The 21221-nt window shown below is 41.9% G+C and overlaps 1 protein-coding gene across 4 annotated transcripts in view; it reads left to right on the top strand.

The window, feature by feature from the left end:
* Positions 1–18875, top strand: part of XPNPEP1 (X-prolyl aminopeptidase 1) — a 29728-nt gene extending 10853 nt beyond the window's left edge. For 3 of the 4 annotated variants that reach the window (XM_031597509.2, XM_090145487.1, XM_031597508.2), the window contains 15 exons: positions 817–960; positions 1342–1437; positions 3700–3781; positions 4720–4930; positions 7843–7932; positions 9033–9083; positions 10240–10298; positions 10956–11033; positions 11564–11635; positions 13313–13373; positions 14215–14284; positions 15438–15611; positions 16453–16529; positions 17195–17293; positions 18316–18875. In XM_031597509.2, coding sequence (XP_031453369.2) covers positions 817–960; positions 1342–1437; positions 3700–3781; positions 4720–4930; positions 7843–7932; positions 9033–9083; positions 10240–10298; positions 10956–11033; positions 11564–11635; positions 13313–13373; positions 14215–14284; positions 15438–15611; positions 16453–16529; positions 17195–17293; positions 18316–18444 — 1493 coding nt within the window. In that variant the 3' untranslated portion in view covers positions 18445–18875. The remainder of the gene's footprint in view (positions 1–816; positions 961–1341; positions 1438–3699; positions 3782–4719; positions 4931–7842; positions 7933–9032; positions 9084–10239; positions 10299–10955; positions 11034–11563; positions 11636–13312; positions 13374–14214; positions 14285–15437; positions 15612–16452; positions 16530–17194; positions 17294–18315) is intronic. The other variant, XM_031597510.2, reaches the window with a different exon arrangement.
* Positions 18876–21221: the final 2346 nt, after the last annotated feature.

Raw genomic sequence — 21221 nt, 5'->3', positions numbered from 1 at the left:
TTTTTTGCTGTGTTTCAGCCTAAATGGGATGGTGGTGAGATAAACCATTATCCAAAATAGGTTGGATTTTGGTTTTAGGCATGTATTGCGAGAGCTTCGCAGCAGTACATTGACTACATAACTCTGGAATTACAATGGACTTACAGTGACCTTATCTGCAAAGCAGCATCCCAGTCCACCTCCTTTTCTCTGTGCTTGTCACAGGCACTTCAGCACAAAGAGACTTGCATTGGCCAGCATATAAGCCAGAATACCAAAGCAGAACTCACTTTGCTCCTTCTGCTTGGTGATCTCAGCATCTCTGCAGTTTTCTCTGTAGGAAACACATTTGTGGCGAGGTGCCAATTGTATCAGATGAACAAGTATTTGTGTATTCATGCTTCGGAACATGCAGTCCAGTTGAAAGTTCACTGGGGAGATCTTTCCTTGGTTCAGATGAGCAGAGAATCAGACTCATGGCTGTCTCTCAGTGTCTCTCATCTAGCTTAGATCTAACATGATTCTGTGCAGGAGTAGAGGAGATGGTTATATTGTTCTCTGAGGTGGCTTCTTACGGTGTCTTCTGTCTCCCAGCTTAGCAGTTCTTCAGCAGTAGCATGAAATTTCTGGGCTGCAAGCTTCTGTATCTGCTTCTGTCTGCATTTGTGAAACTGTAATTAAAATAGTTTTTCTTTTGCCTTTTATGGGAAAGGGAGGAAGGGGAGCCTAGAAAGAAAGAGACCCAGATTCTCAAGCTCATTCCCAGTTAATGGGACTGTTGTTCAACTGGTATGCATTCTTTGAAACAAATACTCTTAAGTCTTTTCCCTTTGGTAGACCAGTGGAAGAGGATGTCCAAAGTCTTGAGAAGTGCTGGCCACGATCTTGTACCTGTCAAGGAAAACTTGATTGATACAATCTGGACAGACCGTCCTCAGCGGCCCTGCAAGCCTCTCATCGTGCTAGACCTGAGTTACACAGGTGAGAAACTTTATTCCCAATAGGTGGACTATCTTTACTGCCCTTTCTCCCTTTGGTTTTGTCTTATAAAATAGTGAGGAAAAACTATTGGAACCTAATATGATCCACTGTAGTTAGGTTGAGAAAGTGGTCAGACTAATTACCCTTTTGTCCTTGAAAGTTCACATGACCATTTGCTAGAAGCTGGATAACTTCTGAACAAATGTATGGATGTCTGGAGAGAGCAAGTTGTTTGAGATGGTTTATATCAGGTTACGAGGCAGGACTGAAGAGTGCAAGCAAAACTGTGCTTTGAATATCTCCAAAATCCAGTGCGTTTGTGTTTCTGTCCTTATCTCCAGTAAAGTTGGTGACTGTAGCCTTTCACATTGTGTTTTGCAGGGGTCAGCTGGAAAGACAAAATTGTAGCCCTCCGTTCAAAAATGGCTGAGAGGAAAGTCCTGTGGTTTGTAGTAACAGCTCTGGATGAAGTAGCATGTAAGTCTTTGCATTTTCCTTTTGGGTTCTTCCTATTAAATTCCCTCCCTGCCTTAGAAAGGAAGAATCCTGACAGAGTGAGAGGCATTCATGTCAGCCAGTGTGTTTGGAGAGGTTAACTTGTATCAAGTATAGTTAAGAAACGAGGTCATAAATGATGAATCTGTACTTTTGCACATTGCCTTTTTACACCAGTACAACTCCTGAGTACATTTTTGGCCTAGGAAGTGCAGCAAATCACCAACTTTGAGTAACAGCCTGGGAGAAGGGAAGGTTGTAATATAAGCCTGAGGCAGCCTTAAAAAAAAAAAAAAACAAAAAAACCACCAAAACCTGTGAGATTTTTCTGACTGTAAAATATCTTCATGCTGCCTCATCCTATGTGAAAATGGAGTCTGTTTTCTGCGCTGGGGGCTGTGCTACAAACAAAGCAGTGCAACGTGTGGCTTTGTTTACATAAAGCAGGGGTGGGGTATACAGCATTCCTAGTTATCTTTCTAATTTTCACAAATTTTTACATTGATCTCTACCTCTCCAGAGTTTAGCAAATTCTTTGGTTAAAATGAATGTCAAGAGGTCAAACTCTGTTTCCAGATCACTTCAGCTCATGATTCAAGGGGTCCTGTTAGAGGATCCCCTCTGTGTTTGAGACCCTGGGTTAAGTAAGTCTCCACATCGTGGCTCCCAGCCCAATACATAGGAAGGGTGCTTGTCCAGAAACAGCAGTGATTCCCCTGTGACTCTTGTTACTGGATTTGTGTATGCTTTGTGCATCCCAGTGTACAGGCTGATGCAGTTGGAACATAGTCCTGGCAGGATATCTGGTGCTGATGTATGTACTTTATGTCTAATCTGACAAAGTAAAAATAAAAATGGCATGTTCCTAGTTCCAGTACTGCAAACACAAAGTCACTGTCACTAGAGGAGAAGCCAGCTTGTGGAGGTCTGTGGGCTCTTCTGGATCTGGGACTCTGAGCACAGGGCTTGTTTAATGAAAGAAATACTTACAGGAGTGGTGAATATGACTCCTCTCTGGGGATGCCTATGTGAGCAGAGATTGTCTGTCTCACCTTTTCAGGTGCATCTCCAATTAAATTAATGATAAATTGATGCCCTGAGGTGGTTTCAAATTAAATAACTTCAGCAAAGCTAAACTTGGTTATGAGTCAAGGGTTTTTAAGATGGACCAAAGGAGGTCATGAGAGAAACTTACTGCCACATGCCTAGTTAATTTCTTGTCCTAAGCTGGGGGAGGAATGGAAAGGTCTCTTTAATTTTCTTTAATTCAATTTCCTGTATTAAACTCCAGACAAGTTTCTGGGGATAAAGAGAGGGCTACAAAGGAGTCTATTGCCTCCTTATTGCATTGGGAATCAACTGAGCAAGGAAGTTTTTACCCTTACAGTAACGAGTTCTTTGTGGCTCTTTCCTGCTTTCAAGTGACCTACTCCTTCCCTGGGGAGAATCTAACTCTATTTTTACTTTCATGGCAGAATTTGCACAGTTCAATGAATGCAGTCCGGGTTGTGATTTAGGACAAGCTGTTTTTTTTTCCCCAGCTGTCCTGCTGGCTAGTCTTATTGCCTTGAGTAACTCATTTCAGCTAATTGGATATCCTGGGGTTTTTATTTGACCCTAAAATCAGAAATTTGGAGATGCTGAACATCTCCTTCCTCTCCTGACTTTGCATGCTGTTGTGAGGAATTAAACCTTTGTCAGAAAAGATACGAAGACTGCAGTTTGATTCTGAGATATTGGAAGCCAATATAAGTGGCCAAAAGAAGAGGCATTTTTGGTATCACTTATTGTTTCCCTCCTTCCTCTAGTATCAAAAGAAAGATTGGAATGAAATATATCCTGTTTCAACTTTGAACTTTACTGGCAGTTGAGAAGTAAGCTCTTACCACACTGCACAGACAAGAAAGGATGAATAATACAATTTTTTTTTTTTTACATTTCCATAACTTTTTTTTTCCTGTACCTGCTTTGTTCTCAGCCAGCCCTCGTTTAGAAGTTAAAACCTAGTTTCCTTGCTGGATTACAGTGTTTAAACTGTAGTTCTGGTGCCATCTCCTGGCAAAACCGTGGGATTGCCGGAAAACTGGCATGTATGATGTGGGACAGCTGGGTGTGAGCCGAACCCATGGCCTGCACTTGTGATGACTCATTGCTTGACTGTATTTTGGTGAGAATATTTTTGGTTTTCTTTAATGCTGCAAGAGATGAACCAGAACTGTGATTCTTGGCATTCTTATCTTCCAGGGCTTTTCAACCTCCGAGGCTCTGATGTTGAGTACAATCCTGTGTTTTTTGCATACGCCGTCATAGGAATGAACACAATCAGGTGCTTGTATTCCCCTCTTCTGTTCCCCAAGATGCATTTTTCTCTGAGAGATCTGTTTCAACAAAGCTTTTGTCTTTTTAAAACACCTATGCTCAGATGCTTTAATGTTGCTTCTGAGCCCTTTTGTCTTTGATATTAATTAATTTTCTTCCACTGATCAGAGCTAGAGAGTTAGCCAAGAGCTCGCCTGTGCTCTTCAGCACTTTGGCTGACTTTCTGGGTGACTTTGGGCAGGACAGCTGATCCCTCTGTGTCACCCTGAGGCCCTGGGTGAAAAGCGGGTAAAAGTGAATACTAACCTGGGTATTGGAAGACTTTTCTCTAATGCCATGGATGAGTTGCTTCAAAGCTTCTGAGACTACATAGTAAAGTTTTAGGACTGGTTTATGACAGAAGGCTTCTTTCCTGTGGCTGCACCATAAAATGAGCTTCCACAAGCACAGGTGGTTTAGAATCATGTCCAAACTGCTAGATTGATGCATTTGGAGTAAAACCTTTGATTGATACAGGCTGTGTGTGAAGGGTGAGCTGAACTTTCCAGTTCAGTGAAAACAGAAAACAGTACAGTACTTAAAGCAACAGTAGATTTTCTATTTTGAGATGTTACCCTTAAAAATGAGGGAATGGCTATTATGTACTTTGCTTCTCTCTCTTGCTTGAAGCACACTGATGGCTTTCAGCCATTTTGAATGTCATACAAACAAAAATGCTGTCAGCTCCTTCTCAGCAGGATGATACATCGCAACTTCAAAGCAGAATTTCAGCTGCATGAAGGTCATTGGATAAAACAATAGAGAGTAGAGTGTAAGACATAATTGACAAACTCCTTTTTCCTGAAATGTCACCAAAACAGCATGGTTTCTTCCTTACCTTAATCTAGCTGCTGTCAGATGTGGTCCTACCTCTCTGCTCTGATTTTTTTTTCTTTTTTTTCTCAGGCTCTTCATTGATGGTGACCGGATGATGGATCCAGCTGTGAGGGAGCACTTACAGCTTGACAGTACCCAGGAACCAGAATTTAAAATCCAAGTAATGCCATATGGATCTATTCTGATGGAACTGCAGGCTGTTAGTGCAGGCCTCTCGCCCAAGGAGAAAGTATGGCTTAGTGACAAAGCCAGCTATGCTGTAACTGAGGCCATTCCCAAGGTGTGTGGCTCTTGCAAAGGGAAAAGGCTTTTCTACTCTCTGTTCAGTGTGGTCAGGAATGGTGTTAATGAGGGGCAGCTGGCCTCAGCTTCCCCTTTGCAAAGGGTGCTGCAGGCTGGAGCGGAAGGCATCCAGCCATACTGAGATACTGGGAGGTTGTTTAATCCTGGGGTTGCTCTTGATGTTGCTGTCCTTCCAACTCACTAAGCTGATTTACCCAAAGAATTGTCAGCTTAAGATAAGACAAGTACAGTGAGGGAGGGGAGGGAGAAGGAGAGCAGGGTGAACTCAGGTCAGCGTGCCTATGGCTGGAGCATCAGCGTTATGTGGACCAGCAGTATGAAGTGGGAACAGAAATTGAAGCAGAAAAGTTGGGCTGGACTTTTGAGAGGAAGCACTGGGCTTGGTCTGAGCATCTGAAGATGGTTCCTCTTATATCCTCAAGCCACCGAAATAAATGAGACAGTGTATGATGTCTTTATCAAAGACAGGAGGAGCAGGGTGACAAGAGTTGTTGCAGCAAAGACCCTTGTGAGTACACAGGTAACTTGGAGGTGCTGGTTGTCCATGAAGCGAGCACATCTGTTGAGGGACAGTTGTACCATCTAAATAACTTTAGTACAGCTCTGTGTGCTGTAGCTTAGCCTTGTACTTGAACATGGATGTCTGGAAGTCCTGCGTTTCAACCTGAAAGTCATGAAAGCAGATGCTCAGGTTAGGACAGAACAGCAACTACAGATTGATAAGCCAGATTGCATGTGTCTTGTATTCATCTCTTGTTTGCTATAGATCATATTCTCTCTGGAACATCATCCAGTTTACATCAGCATGTACTAAAAAAATATTGTGAAAAAACATACTACACAGCAGGGATGAGTGGGTATTTTCCAGATGTTGCCTTGGAATACCAGACCCACAAAACAGAATCTGTGTTCACATTGAGTTACTAAATAATCCAAACTTACTACTTTAGAATCACAAATTTATTTAAAAAACAAACATAACCAAACCACAAGGCATGTACATAAGCAAGACAGACAGTGTTTTACCTCTGCTTAGGGTTAAATTTTCAGACACCATCAATCCATTTCTAGGTGCAAGTAGCATCTGAATACAGAGCACTGACGTTTTGCCCACTGCCTTTTGTTGAGGTTAGATTTTTGTTGAGCACAGATTTGGTGAAGCATCCAGGATAAGTTGTTATTAACCTCTTGTCTTCAGATTAGAAAACCTCTTGTTGTGTTGTAGTTGGTGTCAGTAGAATAGCCCCACTTTGGGTAAGTTGCTGTAGCTGATTCATACAGGGTATCCCTATGGACAAGTATGGCAGGCCTGGCCTAGATTAAGGAATTTAATGGGTCCCTTTCTCAGTGCAAACGGTCACTGCAGTGCTGGATACCCTCTGTATATGTGGCAGGAGGCCCTGCCTCAAGGAGCTGTATGCTGTAGAAAACAGGAGGTGAGGAATTGAAACATCTTGATTAAAAACACCCCAGAAAGCACTGGCAGAGATGGAGATTTCCCAGTTCCTTATGCTAGGTGTTTTTCACTAGCTCTACACCACTTCACAACAGCTGAGCAGCTGATCTGGTGTGCTTTGAAGAACTTCAGTACTCTAAGTCCCTTTGCTGCCTGTTTCCACCAAAGTCAAATATTGACATTGGCAAAATTCCAATTTGTTATTAAACACAGATCTGCAAACCCTTTACAGGTTTGCCTACAACTACATGTAAATATGCTTTTTCACAGAAGATTAATAGAACCTGATGGTATCTGTAAAAGACAAGCTGATCTAATACAAAATCTAGCTGTTGGAAAATTTTGTCCTTACTCTGAGAGAACTTTGCTGTGGCTTCTTTCATAATTCAGTTTCTGCCTAAAGTAGTGCTATGTTTCTGCTAAAAGAATTTAAGAATTTGGAAGCTGCAAATTTGGTCTTTGAGGGTCTGCTGTACCTTCCCTACAGATACAAGTGGTGTTTATTTGTATGTTGGTGTACTGAGAACATGAAAACAGTGTGTTGCTTGGACTTTGCTTGCATAGGTGCTCATCCTATTTCACCCCCCTTATAGGGGCAGAACGGAGGACTGTGGAGCAAAAGACTTCACTTTTGTTCCATTCTTTGATACTGACCATGGTAAAGCTTTGACAAGGAACTTCAGTGAATTTCTGAACATGTGCAGAGAACCAGCTAAGCATTCAAACCTAAGGACAGGTGTTTGGGGAAGTGCACAGTGGAAAGGAATCAGTTACTAGTTCTTGATACACAGGAAAGCTTTGTCTCAAACCACTGACATAAGCTTCTTTCAGAAGAGGATAGTATGTAAAGTTCAGCTTTGTAAAGTCTTCTCATGTTTTTTGAGCTATTGAAGTATTTGCCAGAGCTGCTGATTGTTAGTAGTAGTGGTGCTCTCTGCTGTGAGAGCCAGACCCTTAGGGGGCTTTCCATGTTCAGCTCCAGCTCTCAGTTCCTGGGCTGGCTACCCTTTGCTTCCTGATGCTAGCAGTAAGGTAACACGTCAAGGTGGCTATTGAGATCTCTTTTCATAGCTGAAATGCCACCCGAGTCCCTGGGATTGGTCTTTCTCCCTGGCTGTCTCTGGTTCTTTAGGGTACAGCATTAACAGGAAAGCCATAGCTCAGATATTGATGTGATATTTGGCATATGCAGTCTTGATCCTGCTTCGTGATATGCTGTTAACCCTTCAGTTCCCTGGATTACCCTGAGTGATGGTTGATTTTCCTTTAGTCAGATGATGTTCCTGTTCTTTATTCCCCAGTATGCAATCAGTATCTCAGTGCTGAAGGTTGAGAAAGACTGCCAAAGTATGAATTGCGGCCAGCTGAGTTATTAAACCTGTAGGATTACATAGTCTGACTAATCCACAAGTAATCCTGTCCTTCTGCTGCAGGCTTACCGGTACCTCACCCCATATACCCCCATCTGCATTGCAAAAGCTGTGAAGAATGCATTGGAAACAGAAGGCATGAGAAGAGCACATGTAAGTGAAGCCTTGAGAGCCTCCTTGCACATGGCAGGAGGTTTGCTTTACCTTCAGGCGAAGAAATGGCATTTTCCTTTCAATTTTAGCGTTTCGGATTTAAAAAGTAAATACTCATTTGGATGGCAGATTAAAAAAGGTTGCCTACTGCTGTTGAAACACATCTTTTATGATTGGTTAGAGTTCCCTTGGAGCGAAGATAGCAACATTTTAATTGCACAAGGAGCTAACCTTGCTCTGTTGGAAGACCATGCAGACTTGAAGTGTTTAGAATCTGAGCCCTCAAAGGGATGTTTTTTCTCTGCTGATAGTTCTATTGCTGGTCTCACTGAAATCTTAAAATTATTACCACTTGAATAAACATGGCTTAAAGAGCATAGAACAGTTATTGACACATGGTGCAAAATACAGGCCAGAATTGTCAAAAGCAGCTAATGTCCTCAGAGTGTTCTCTTTTTGCATTACCATTGTGACATTCTGGAAATGACTCCAATTTCCCAGAATGTTTCACATTTTCAAGCAAAGAAGCTTCCTGTGAAACAAGTTCACAGTGGAGCTGAAATTTTCTGCTGTTTATTTTGTGTTAGTTTTAAAGCAGAAGGTTTCACAACAGGAGAAATGTGCTAGTGAAAGCAGAGCTGACAGTTCTGGGCTTTTCTCATATTTGCTGTTATTTTCTTGGGATCTGCTAGTTCTTATTTCAGTGTTTGTTTGTTTTAATAAGGAAGAAAAAGTACTGAGCAGAGAAGGGCATGTTCCCCTGTTGCATGGCCAGATGTGTTGCATGGTTACCTCTGATGAGCTGAAATGCATAAAAGACACTTCAAAATCATACAGCCAGTGTTTGCTGAGTACTTGGTAATTCTTCAGAGTAAGATGCATCCCAGCTGAAAACCTGTATTAACATTTATATATTTGTCCTCATATGTTTCCAGTGCTTTCAGTAATTACAGGATGCAGAAGCTGGGAAGACCAGGTTATCTCTTAGTTTGTATATCTGAAATTTGCAGGTTGAACTGCTTTGTCAAGAGCAGTATTTGTACTGAGGCTTGATATTTTTTTCTTCACAATTGCATTTTCATGTGCTTATTTTAACACAGATTAAAGATGCTGTTGCCCTGTGTGAGCTCTTTAACTGGCTGGAGAAGGAGGTGTGTATTATTATTATTAAGTTGGAAACATTATTGCTTAGTAAAATTCTCCATTAGTGTAGACTATTTTTAACATTCTTTATAATGCCTTTGATACAAGTGGGGAAATAAGTCGGGTTTCTTCTCTTTGGTCTGGGGAAATTCAATTATGCTTCTATCCAAGGCTGAATAAATTTTGTTGAAAATATATTCCTGTTTATTTTACAAAGACCAAAACCAGAGCAGGTGAGCAGTGGTATGAATATGCTTAACGTAGTGTTGATCACTATCTTGTGCTGCTTTAGTAGTGCAAAACATAAGATAATGTCTGTTTTGGTGCAATACTACATAGGTATTCCAACGATTTCAGCATTGACTGGCAGCATGGACAGAGCTGGTATTTAAGAATGGAGAGGCGCAGTCATGCCATGTACAGTAAAAATGAAATAAAATGAAATCACTCATTTGTCTCAAGGCTGAGTTAAAAAGTACATAGTGAAGATAGAGTTCCAGATGTTACATAGTAACTTATAAAGCTGTGCTGCTTGTATGCTCTTGCTTGTCTGCATCCATTGAATTCAGCTGTGGAAATGATTTGGTGCCTTCCAGAAGGTGCCTTTTCACATCTGAGAACTTCATGAAACCTGTTTCAAGGGCTATGAGACCTATCCCTTGTCCTCTTTTGCCTGTTCAACCCAGGGGAGGTTGATTTAATTGGTCACAGGTTTTGATTTATCAAATGCTTAATGTAAAATGTAACATCCTTTGTTTTTCTTGCAACTGCTTCCATCTCTAGATTAGAGGCATAAAATTTCTGCTAATACCATATTCTGTTGAAATGGATGAGACTGTTTAAACTTACTGTAACCTGTATTTGAAGAGATGTTGCCTTGTGAGCTGTTACTTTGTGCGTATCTCAGTGAAATCAATACTGCACTAAGTGGTCCCTGGGCAGGGTTCAGCAGTCATGCCCTGAGCAGCTTCCTGCTTCTCACATGTCACGTACAGTACTGCTGGGTTTGTGTTTGTAGTTACTGAGGAATGAGGACAGAAAACCTGGAAACGGGCCACTTTGAGGTTGGGTTTCATAATGCTCAGAGGGGGTCCCGCTGCCGAAGCATGCAGCATTTTCTTTGCTTGTTGGTGTACTAATTCAACCTGCATCTTTGTCCACTAGGTTCCAAAGGGAACAGTGACAGAAATAATTGCTGCAGACAAAGCAGAGGAATTTCGCAGGTAAAAAGTAAATCCCCTGTTTTATTTTCTTGAGGGCAGTTTTATCCTTTGTTACTATTTTATTCTGTAGAAATCCAGCTCACTTGCAGGTATGTTTCACCTGAGGACAAACCATAACTCCAGCATTTCTTGAACATTTGAAAGAGTTGGGGGAAGAATTGGGTCTCTTGGGAGGTACAAATCTCAGCCCAGTGGATCCTATCTGGTTTCCTTTTGAGATAGCAGTGAGGAGTGCTGCAGGTTATGACACTTGAGTATAAGACTATTGCTTTGTTACCACAGAGGAGCTCAAGTAAGCATTTGATTTCATCCTCTCCTGATGGAAAATTAGTATTGAGAGATACTCCAGTGTATATCTAACAGGATCTCTAGAAATGCCTAGAAGTAAATAGAAAGAAGAAATTGTTCAGGACATCTCTTCCCTGGGTGATATGAGTGGTAACCTTACATGTAAGAAAAGGATAGAGGTGGAAAATGTTTCCATATTGTTGAAAGGATAGGACTGGAATCTGTATGGTTTCCCTACCAAAGTGTTTCTTGCCCAGGCAGCTAACTTGGCTAAGAGGAAGGCTGAGATGGAGGGCCTTGTCCTCAGTTTCACTTCATCTTTTGTATTCCTCTTGCTTGTGCTGTAGTGATCACCATCTTTTCTTTCAGCCAACAGAAAGACTTTGTTGAATTGAGTTTTGCTACTATATCAAGCACTGGTCCAAATGGAGCCATCATTCATTACAAGTAAGAGAAACACTGCTTCTTCTTTCATCCATCAGCAAACATAGTTGGAGTGAGTTGTCTAGCTTCTTTGTGGAGTCACAAGAGTACTCCAGGGAGATGTAGTCACTGTTTGCCGTCTTATTTTATTCCACCAGAGCTTCCATGCATACTAAGTAAAGATCTCTCCCTGCTGGCAGCATGCATGTATTATGATGTTGATCTGCTCAGGGGCCATGGAAAAAGGCTTTTTTGTGGGTAGAAGTCTGAGAAGGACAAATATGAAGTGCAAACTGTTCTGTAGTATGTCCAGGAACAGATGTTGAGGGCTTTGCTGGAAGCAAGAAATCTATTCTCTGTACTTTAGTGCTATTTACTGTAGAAAATAAACTCTTAGTATGATTTCTGGTATACCATGTGTTAGATTTCCGTAATTGCCATAAAAAATCAGGACTGATGCATCCATGTGAGCACCTGGTAAGGCTTCTGGGTTATAGATATGAGTTGGAGGCCTTAAAACTGTGGACCAAACAACTTTGTATTTAACTGAACAGGCCAGTTCCTGAGACCAACAGAACGCTGTCTGTCAACGAGATCTACCTCCTGGACTCAGGAGCACAGTACAAGTGAGTGGGATGAATGGGACAGAACCACTATGTTTTCTACTCCTAGTGACTGCCCTGCAGAGTCAGCTCACAGTTGCTCTGGCAAGCATGGTGATGTATAATTTTGACTGCAGTGCCATTTCACAGGGAGGCTGCTTATTGTATCCCATGTGAAGGAAGACTCTGGGATTCTGAGTGTAGCCAAGAACATCAGTCAGTGGATGACTGATCCCTGCTAGAAGGCACTGAGCTACTTTCTGGGTGGCTGGCTGGGGCTTCTCTGAGTCCTTTTGTTGGTGTGATGGTAGCTGTGCTTTAGCTGGTGGGGCACGTTTCTGTTTGTTGCACCTCTGCTCACTGATTTGATCATGTTAGAGTTGTGGGGAGTTGGGAGGAGCTCTGGCTACCCAAGTTTAGCCTTTGGCTGTCCACACAGCAGCCTGCTCAGCTAAGTAAGGCACTTACCCTCCCAGGATGTGGGCAGAAGGTAATGATTTGTTTGATACTGAGGTCAGAAAGTGGGGCAAAGGAGCAGGACAGCACTGCCCTGTGGCATTCTTTGAGAGACTCAGGTGCAAAGTTTCTTATCCCAGTGGCCACTTAGGTCTCAGGTATGTTTTTGGGCAGGTGTCATGTCTTTTGACGCACTGTGCTCTGTTGGCAGTGGCCTCAGTTCTCTGCAGCTGTTTATTGTGGAGCTCGGACTCCACAGATAATGAAGGAAGTAGTGTTTTCAACCAGTGTAAATATATGAGAAGTGGTTTGTTCAGAGAGATGCAGGATAGACCTGGCTGTACCTCTGAGAGCTGTGCCTTTTTGTTTTGTCAGTCAGGAAGAGCTTTGAAAATGAACCATGCAGACATCCTTTGATAAGGCTTTTACAATGAGATCTTTACCCCACCCCTCTGATGGCCTAATTAGCAATTTTCCTTGGTGCCACTGTGAAAAGCAAGTCTTTGAATAGAATGTAAGCTGGACATCAATGACACTCAGCAGAGCATTGTGACAGGGATGCTCAGCTTGTCACCGCTGAGAAGTTAAACTGTGAGTTCTTTGTGTCTATGGCCTGTATGTGCTGGGAAGAATGTTGATACAGCAGAGAATGTTTCAAAGGTAACTCATTATTTCAGAAGCCTCTGTGTTTGACAGCAGGCTCAAAATAATATCTGCATAAGGAAGTTTTTAATGTTTCAGACTAAATCCTATCCAAATGATGGATAATTTCTAGTAGTCTTAGCATAAAGCATTTTGAGGATGAAAAGGACTCTAAACCTGCTTACACATCCTTCTTCTAAGCTGTTGGCTGTAATTTGTACATAAACATATATTTTCGAGCTGCTAATGTATCATTTTTCATACAATAAGATAAATTTGGCCTTCTCTTTGTGTTCCCAGTGGGCAGGTACCAGCTGCTAAACCCCAAATTTACTTGATTTTTATGAGCAGTCTAGATTCTAATTTGAGAAGAACTTTGAGATCCTTAGGTTTGAAAGAGAATGTGCGTGTTCAGGAATTCTTCGGATCAGGATCTTTTATAGAATCAGTCTTATGTAGTAGAGAGCAGATAGCTTTACCCAATGGTTAGACTGGTTGTTTTTCTGCAGTATGACTGTTGTCTTGTTTGCTTTTTTAATGCATTTTCACTTTGATCTTAATTTTCTCCTATTCCTTTGCTTCCCAAATCTTTGCCTCTGGAAGAGATGGTACAACAGATGTGACCAGAACAATGCATTTTGGCACACCATCAGCCTATGAAAAGGTAGGTTGCCGTCTCAGTGTGTTTTGCAATTTGACCCTTATTTGAGATGATTAATCATGATGATGGCTTAAATTTAGTGATGTGCCTCATTGCTATGTTGTCTAAGGGATCTATCAAGTACTTTTCTTTACTAATGAAAGTGACAGCGTTTTGATTAAGACTGAAGAAGAAGCTGTCTGACTTGAACTTTTTGAATATAAAGTGTTTAGAGAATGACACTTTTTTATCTCAAAACATACACCTCTCATTTACTAAATAGCATGTCTTCTCTACGAAGTAATAAAATGAGTGGGCTGAGGATACACATTACTGGTTTGCCCAAAATGGGGTATTACAGGAGTTTAATTTAGCTTAAAGCTCAGTGTCTAATGTAGAGCTGCATTAGTGGTTTGTGCCTAGTATATTTCATCAAAAAATAGTCTCAGACTGCTCTGAGGAGGTCCATGTTGGAAATTCAGCAATATAATTTTCTTTATTTTAAATTGTTTCTTTAATTAACACCCAATTATTGTAGTTTGCTCAGTGATGAAAATAGGATATGCTTATGAAGCGAAGCTCTTAGCCACAAAGAAAATCAGTCACACAGATCAGGTGAATCCTTCTGCTAAACTTGCAATCTGAGTTTGTGGCACTGTCCATATTAACTGAGGAAGATCTTCAGAGTAATTTAAACTCTTTTCTGCTCATGCTTTGCTTTTGCACTGCGTCGTCATAGGAGGAAATGAGCAGGTCTTTCCATATTCTTCGCATTTTGCTGCCAGATGCAGTCTTCCTTTCTGTTCCAGAGAAGGGCAATGTTTTGTATCTCCCTTTTTATTTACAGTATGCATTTCTTTGGCAGGAATGCTTCACCTATGTCCTGAAGGGACACATAGCTGTGAGTGCAGCCATTTTCCCAAATGGAACCAAAGGTAGGTTGATGAGTTGGAGTGTTTGACCATGACGGTGACTTCTGGAGAACCATTAAATGATGTGAAAGCAGCATTGTGATTGATAGGTCCTGATGCGTTAGGCAGATGTTGGTGTAACTGTCTGTGTCTGTTTCCATCACAGCATGTTGGATTCTGGATTATTGATTCCCCCTCTTTTAGCAGCCACCAGTGCTGAAAATTTAGAGAGAGAAGTCTGAAGGGTATTCTGAGTGCTTTGTTTCTAGGGTGATGGCGATGTTCCTCAGTGACTAGCATTCCTAGCACATCTGTGGCTTTTTTGTGCTCTGAGATTGTCTTTATGCTTTTATTCTAAGACTTATCAAAGCGATAGGTCGCTTTCCAGTTCAAAAAGATTAATTCTCTTCCAGTTAATGTGGAATCTCTTTCATCAGTGAGCAGTGTGGGAGAATAACATACAGAGGAGCTGATTTGATTTTTGTGCGGGAGAACATGTGATACACATTCACTGCTGGTGAATGCTGCAAGCTCTTTTCTCTCTAGTCAGAAACTTGACATTAGCGTGCTTCTTTATAGGGTGGCTTCCAGTTCACATTGTTATGTATGTAAGGAAAAAGCATCTGGCTGCTGGTATGAGAAATTCCAACTGAAGTGAGCAGTACAGAGAGTGTCAGCACTTGCACATGGTTGATGTTCACATGCAGGCAACAGAAATCTCCTGCATTCTGATTGAAACAGCATGAAGTGATGACATTCAGGCCAGAGGTCTGGCTGGTTAGTTCACCAAGTAGAATTGCCAGGTCTTCCACACGAAGTTCTCTTTGTGTAGCTGCCTGAATTCTCTGTGGGCCGTTTAACTACTAGATTCTTTCCTGAAAACCCAAGTAAAGCAAGCAGCAGTGCAACATTTTGCAGGCTGTGTTCTGAAGAGCTGTGCGACTCGAATGGGAGAGGGGTTCTTTCAATGAGGATGAGTTTGAATGGCAGACTTCTGCTCTGTAACTCCTGACAAACCAATGACTTGTTTTGTTTTTCCCCTTTTTAAAATTTTGTTTTCTTTGCGCATTTTCCAGGTTTGAACCCTTGATGTGACTAGCAATCTGTGAGGAAGCCTGACTTGAGTCTGAGTTAATCAAGTTATCTTTCCATGTGTGTCTTTCCCCTTGGCCTGCAGGTCACCTTCTAGATTCCTTTGCCCGTTCTGCCTTGTGGGACTGTGGTTTGGATTACCTGCATGGGACAGGACACGGAGTTGGCTCTTTCCTAAATGTACATGAAGGTCCTTGCGGCATTAGCTACAAAACCTTTGCAGATGAGCCCTTGGAGGCTGGCATGATCGTCTCTGATGGTATTTAACATTGACTGTTCTTTCTGGCTATTGAGGGAGGGACCAAGTTCTTAAGATGTAGGAGGAATAACTCAGTGGTGAAGGGAGGATGTGATTGTAAGCTCTGGTCCTGCCTCCTCAGTTTGTTACTTTGTCTCGTAAGCTTTCTGGGTAAAGACACTCTGATTTTAGGTGTCATCACAAAGCATCTTTTCAGTTGAGTTCTGCAGGCCTGCTTCCTTCTTTGTAAAGTGCAAACCTCAGCAGATCTGTGCTGCTGACCATAGTAGTTTTGGCATGCTGCCTCCCATTCTGCAGTGGAAGAGCTGGCTACAGAACATGGTGGACACCAGATTTTCAGGAGTTATGCTATGGGTAATTTGAGATGGTTAATACATGCCTTATTTTTCCAGTAAGAAATTAACAACCTTCTGGGTTTTACTAAAAGACTCACATTCCTTCAGGGCTGCCAAGTCCTTTCAGGAAGTCAGGAGAGAACTCTAAAATAATTTCAGGGAAGGGTGTTTCCTATGTGCCTTTTATAAAGAGATGAAGGTTTACAGAGTTTCTGGTACTTGGAACATGTACTTGGTGCTCTCTCTTGACTTGGAAGGAGACTCTCTGAGCTTGAGGGCTGTCTGTCTGGTTTCTCCCCTCTTTGAGAACTTCTGCTGTCACCTTGCTCGGGGCTTCTGTGCAGATTAAGTAGAGTCAGAAATTTGTTTGCCTCTCTGGTGCCTGATGTCAAGATTGTTTAGCAACCTCAGTGAACTAAAGCTATGAAGGGGAAGTTTTGCCATAGGGAATAAGCACTCTCATAGTGTAGCTGTGTGTCTTAGTTAATTATTGTCTGTTTCTACAGAGCCTGGGTACTATGAGGATGGGTCCTTCGGGATCCGAATAGAAAATGTTGTCCTCGTGATCCCTGCTGAAACCAAGGTGAATGACCTGCACAGGTTGTACCTTTCTTCATGACTCCGTGTCATAAAACTTGAGGTGGGACAGTGCTGTGGACAGTTAGTCCTACTCAAGACTGCTGCTCACCAAAACCCTGCTTTGGTGATGACTGTTTCTAAGTCTTCTTTATTAATGGAGACACAGAAGACAGTTCTGCTTCCGTGGAGTTTCCATGGGTTAACATACATATTCGAGAGTTGTTCTAAAATGTTTTCTGTCTGGGTATCAAAGACTAGAACCTTCTTTAATGCAGCCACTTGGATTTATTGCTGTAGCATTAGTTGATCTCAGGTCAGTCCCCCATGGCAGTAGAACCAAAACTACGGATAGATTTTGACATAATAATTTCAGGTCTGGTTGGAATATGCTTTTAGAAATGCCAGACTGGAAATTACTGTATGGTCATCAAGTCCTGTACAGTTGTGACTTGGGACAGGGCCTTTAGAAAGCGACTATTGAAAGAAAAGACTAAAATTTATGTGTAGATTATCTCTTTGATCTGTGAGAAAAACTTTTTGGTAAGTTGCTACCTTCTCATCTGAATGATATGAGGGTATTTTTCTAGTGGTCAGTGATGACATGATCTGAAGAGTATGATCTTGCTAGAGTGGCTTCTAAAAATTTGCAACTTAATTTGTCTTTTGCAGTACAACTTCAAAAACAGAGGAAGCCTGACTTTTGAACCCTTAACGCTGGTTCCAATTCAGACAAAAATGATTGATGTTAGTTTGCTGACACAAAAAGAGGTAAGTGAAAAGAGCACGTTTCCACTGTTTTCTATATAACATTAGAACTGTCTTGTTCTATTTACGTGAACCACTGTCCTCTGTTTTAGCTGGTAGATTCAGAGAGCAATTTTGAAGAACCTGACTTAATTTTCAACTTGATCCAGTTGTGGGTGGTTGGGTGGAATAGATGACTTTAGAATTCTTATCTGAATTATTCTGTGATGAAGGCAGTGAGGGCCTTCCAGTGATGCTTTGATATGGTATTTGCTGTTCTCATGTGTTGTCTTTTTCTGCTCCTGCCTTCATTTTCAGACTCTGGTGCTGTCTCCCCAGAGACTTATACTAATTACTGTCCCATGTTGCTGTCTGTATCTGATCATGATCTATCCCATTCAGCAGTGCCACGTTTTGCAGCGCATATGGCCTCTGGGCAGACATCAGTCATACTTGCTCAGCAGCATTTATTTCCTAAATAGCTTTATACCATAGCTTTCTCTTTACATTTCCCATTACCTTCACCTTGGTATGTTTCATGCTGATTTTTATCATACTGTTCATTTTTCTTCAGCTTATCCTGCTATTCTGAATGATAATTCCATTTGCGTTTCCTTTATCTGAAGAGGACTGTGAACAGTGCCAAGATTTACCTTAAGGTTACCTGTTGAGATCATAGGGCAACTTGTATCTCAGCAGTGCATTGTTCAGAGTTACAAATGTGCAAAGCTTTTAATTAGACTGTGCCAAGGTAGCTATTCTGACATATTGGAGGCAGTGATTTGCAGATTTTAAATACTAGTCATTTGAACTGAACTTTAGCACCTCTGAAAACCCAGGGCTAACTGTTTCAGTTCCTTCCCTTATCAAATCTGCAAGTCACTTGAATGCATTGGGGATCTGTCTCTGGGACAGGATGCCAGCCCAGTCTCACAGCCCAGTCCCAAAGGGCACAATGCCCTACTAATGTCTTTGCCTTCATAGTTGTGTACAGCCACCAGCTATTCTGTGTTTGTACTGAATGTTGTATCCCTCCTTTTCTCTAGTGCAACTGGGTGAATGACTATCATCAAAAGTGCCGGGAAGTAATTGGAGCAGAACTGGAGAGGCAGGGTCGGCATGAAGCTCTTCGATGGCTCATCCGGGAGACAGAGCCTCTAATCAGAGTTCAGTAGCAGCATGGTTGTCTTTGGTATGTGGAACATCAGGACTGCTCGGTGTCACAGCAATCTACATCTTCTTGGCCCTTGACACCACTGGGAGAAAGTTCTTTGGAAATCAGGAGGGGGATTTTGTTTAGTGTTTGTCTCCTTCCCATTACGTGCGGGTAATGGGAGGGAAAGAAAGATTACTGTCTCAACAGTTTTTGAGGGAGAGGGGAAGGTTGAGAATAGAAAGCAAATGAAATACGCAAGCATGTTGCTTTTGAAATGGAGGATCTTGAAATAATGGTTATAAGAGATAATACTGGAATATTTTATATGGTCTGTTTTTTTCACTGTGAAAACTCAGTATTTTTACATACTTGGGTTCCAGTTGCTAAGATTCTACCCACACAGCAGGACTGATTATTGAATAAAAGTTTCCAACCTGTTACTTGCTTTGCCTTCTCTTGCAGTCAGTGATGCGTTGAGTTTGACAGCCTGAAGAAGGGCAGGAACCAGAAAATTCCACCCTTATGTGTGTATCCAGCATAGACAGTGAAGAAATGCACATAGAGCTTCCTTGTGCTAGGAACAGCGCAGATGTTATGAAAAGGCCTGACAGGAGCTGTCAGTTCTGTCTATGCTTTGTGACAGATTGTGGAAGGGATTTGGTGACACAGAGGGTTATGCCTGTGGAGCTCTCAGGCCAGTACTTCTGTCTATTGTTATGATGTACTGAGTACTTATATAACCCTTGGCAGCACAGGATGAGTTGGCAGTATCATGGAATTATAGCTCTTCCTGGACACAGGGCAATTATTAAGTTTAAAAAAAAGATACAGTGGACAAAAGAAGGCTTCTGTGCAACTTTGGTTCAAAATCAGCCTGACCTCGGACACCAGGAACAGTACTCTGGATTGCTAGGCAGTGCACAAAGACATCTAGTGGCTGAGCGAGCTACTGCAAGGTAAGTGCTGGTATGAGCTCATCCCACCCTTCACCAGAGGGAGAATGTTCTCTTCTGCAGTCTTCTGATCTGTCTTCTGAAAAATCTGTGTGCAGCCTCATCAGAGCATTGTCCATAATGCTGAATGGCAGTATAAGAATATGCTTACTGAAAGAAGAACTCATAATGTTTGAAACAGAAAAAAAACTAAAGCTCAATATTAGATATAAAAGGAATAATTGGGTAACTAACTCAGATTCCTGATATTGTAAAGAAATGCTCTGTGCAAATGAAAATGTTCATATATATGTAGAATTCTCTCTTTTTTTTTTTCCTGCAAGAAATTCTGAGAGGGAAATGTTAATCTCCGTTAAATGGCATGAAACTTGTATTTACTGCAAGAGTTCCAGGAATGGGAAGCAGTATCATGTATTCAGACAGAAAACTTGGAAGAGAAACTAGGGAAGAGAAGTCCAGGAAATAGCATTGCCTGGCCTCCTGGCTGTGTTGTCCAAGAAAGTGTAAAAGCAGAAGTGCAGTAAGTTCTTAAAAGTTTGATACTACACTTTCTACAGATACATGCATGCATTTAAATATCCAAGTGGTTTCCCACCACTGCCTGCAAGTATTAGCTGTTAGCTGTCTGTGGGATTCCCTGCTCACATATCAAGCAGTCCACATATCTCGTGTGTGTATGCTATCTAAAACAGACTGGGGAAAAAGCATTTCTTCCACAGGTATGTATTACCTTTGATGGCACTGACGGTGCTACGGGATCAAAGAACAAGCAGGGGATCTCTGAACAGGTTGTTACTTCCCAGTGAAATGTCTGTGCAGTAAGGCTGAATGGTTAGGCAAAAGAGAATGATGCCTACCAAACGCTGAAGCAGAACAGCCAGGGAAGCTGTTGTCCTTTGTCTTAAATACAAAGCTACTGTGTTTTGGCTCAGAGACCTCAGTGGGAAGTGAGGGATGGGGGATGTAACATCTAAAGCAATTTGTGCGCTGCTAGGTTTGAATAGCCCAATTATCCTTCTTCCCACCTGGATTACCTCTTTAGGGGGTTGTATACCCACCTGGGGTTGTTACCATCCATGTCCTAGAAATGTTTGGCCCTTTGCCATCCCTAAATCCTCTCCAGCACACTCTGAAAACATAGTAAACACAAGTGCATTCTCTACTTTTTCATGTCCAAGCTTCAGATTCCTTATGGAAAATACACTTTTTATTTCTTTCAGATTTTGACCTATTCTGTGCCTACTTCTGCTGCTCCATCCTTCCATAACCCCTCCTTCCTCAGTCTGGGAGTATTTCCAAAAGCGTGCCAGGCAGCAGTAAAACCCCACTGTTTTTAACTTACGTGGCTTGTAACTCACCTGTAACAGATACTGCACTGTTTATTTGCATGGCTCTTAAACCTATCACTTTACACAGCAGTTTTGAAGCAAGTTTTGATTTTCCCCAGCCTGGCTTTGGAAAGAAAAGTGAAACTGAGAATACCATTGTTGAGGACCTCACTGTCAAACCCAGCTCTCCTGGAGACCAGGAGGTGACATCTTTCCTTTTCTGTCACGTGGTGGCTCTGGCTCGGAGGGGTTGTCCTCTGGGCAGGGTGTGGTGTACACCAACATTTGGAGAAATGAGAAGCTGAATGAGGCTCCTCAGTCCTGCCTAAAACATGCCTTTGTATTCACCCCTGTTGCCTGCAGAGAATCTGTTGCTCCTTTTGGCACTCACTGGGGGTGAAGTCACGGCTGGTGCTGAGGATTTTTGCTGTTTATTTCTGTTAACTTGCAGCAATTCGCACCTTGCTCCCAGAGTCTCCTAGGTCTGCTCCATTTTTCTGCCTTGTGTGAAGTAA

The sequence above is a fragment of the Phasianus colchicus genome, chromosome 8 (assembly GCF_987193195.1).
Source record: "Phasianus colchicus chromosome 8, bPhaCol1.hap1.1, whole genome shotgun sequence".
NCBI lineage: Eukaryota > Metazoa > Chordata > Aves > Galliformes > Phasianidae > Phasianus > Phasianus colchicus.
Note: the sequence above shows the minus strand (reverse complement) of the source record. Positions and strands in the feature narration are given on the sequence as shown.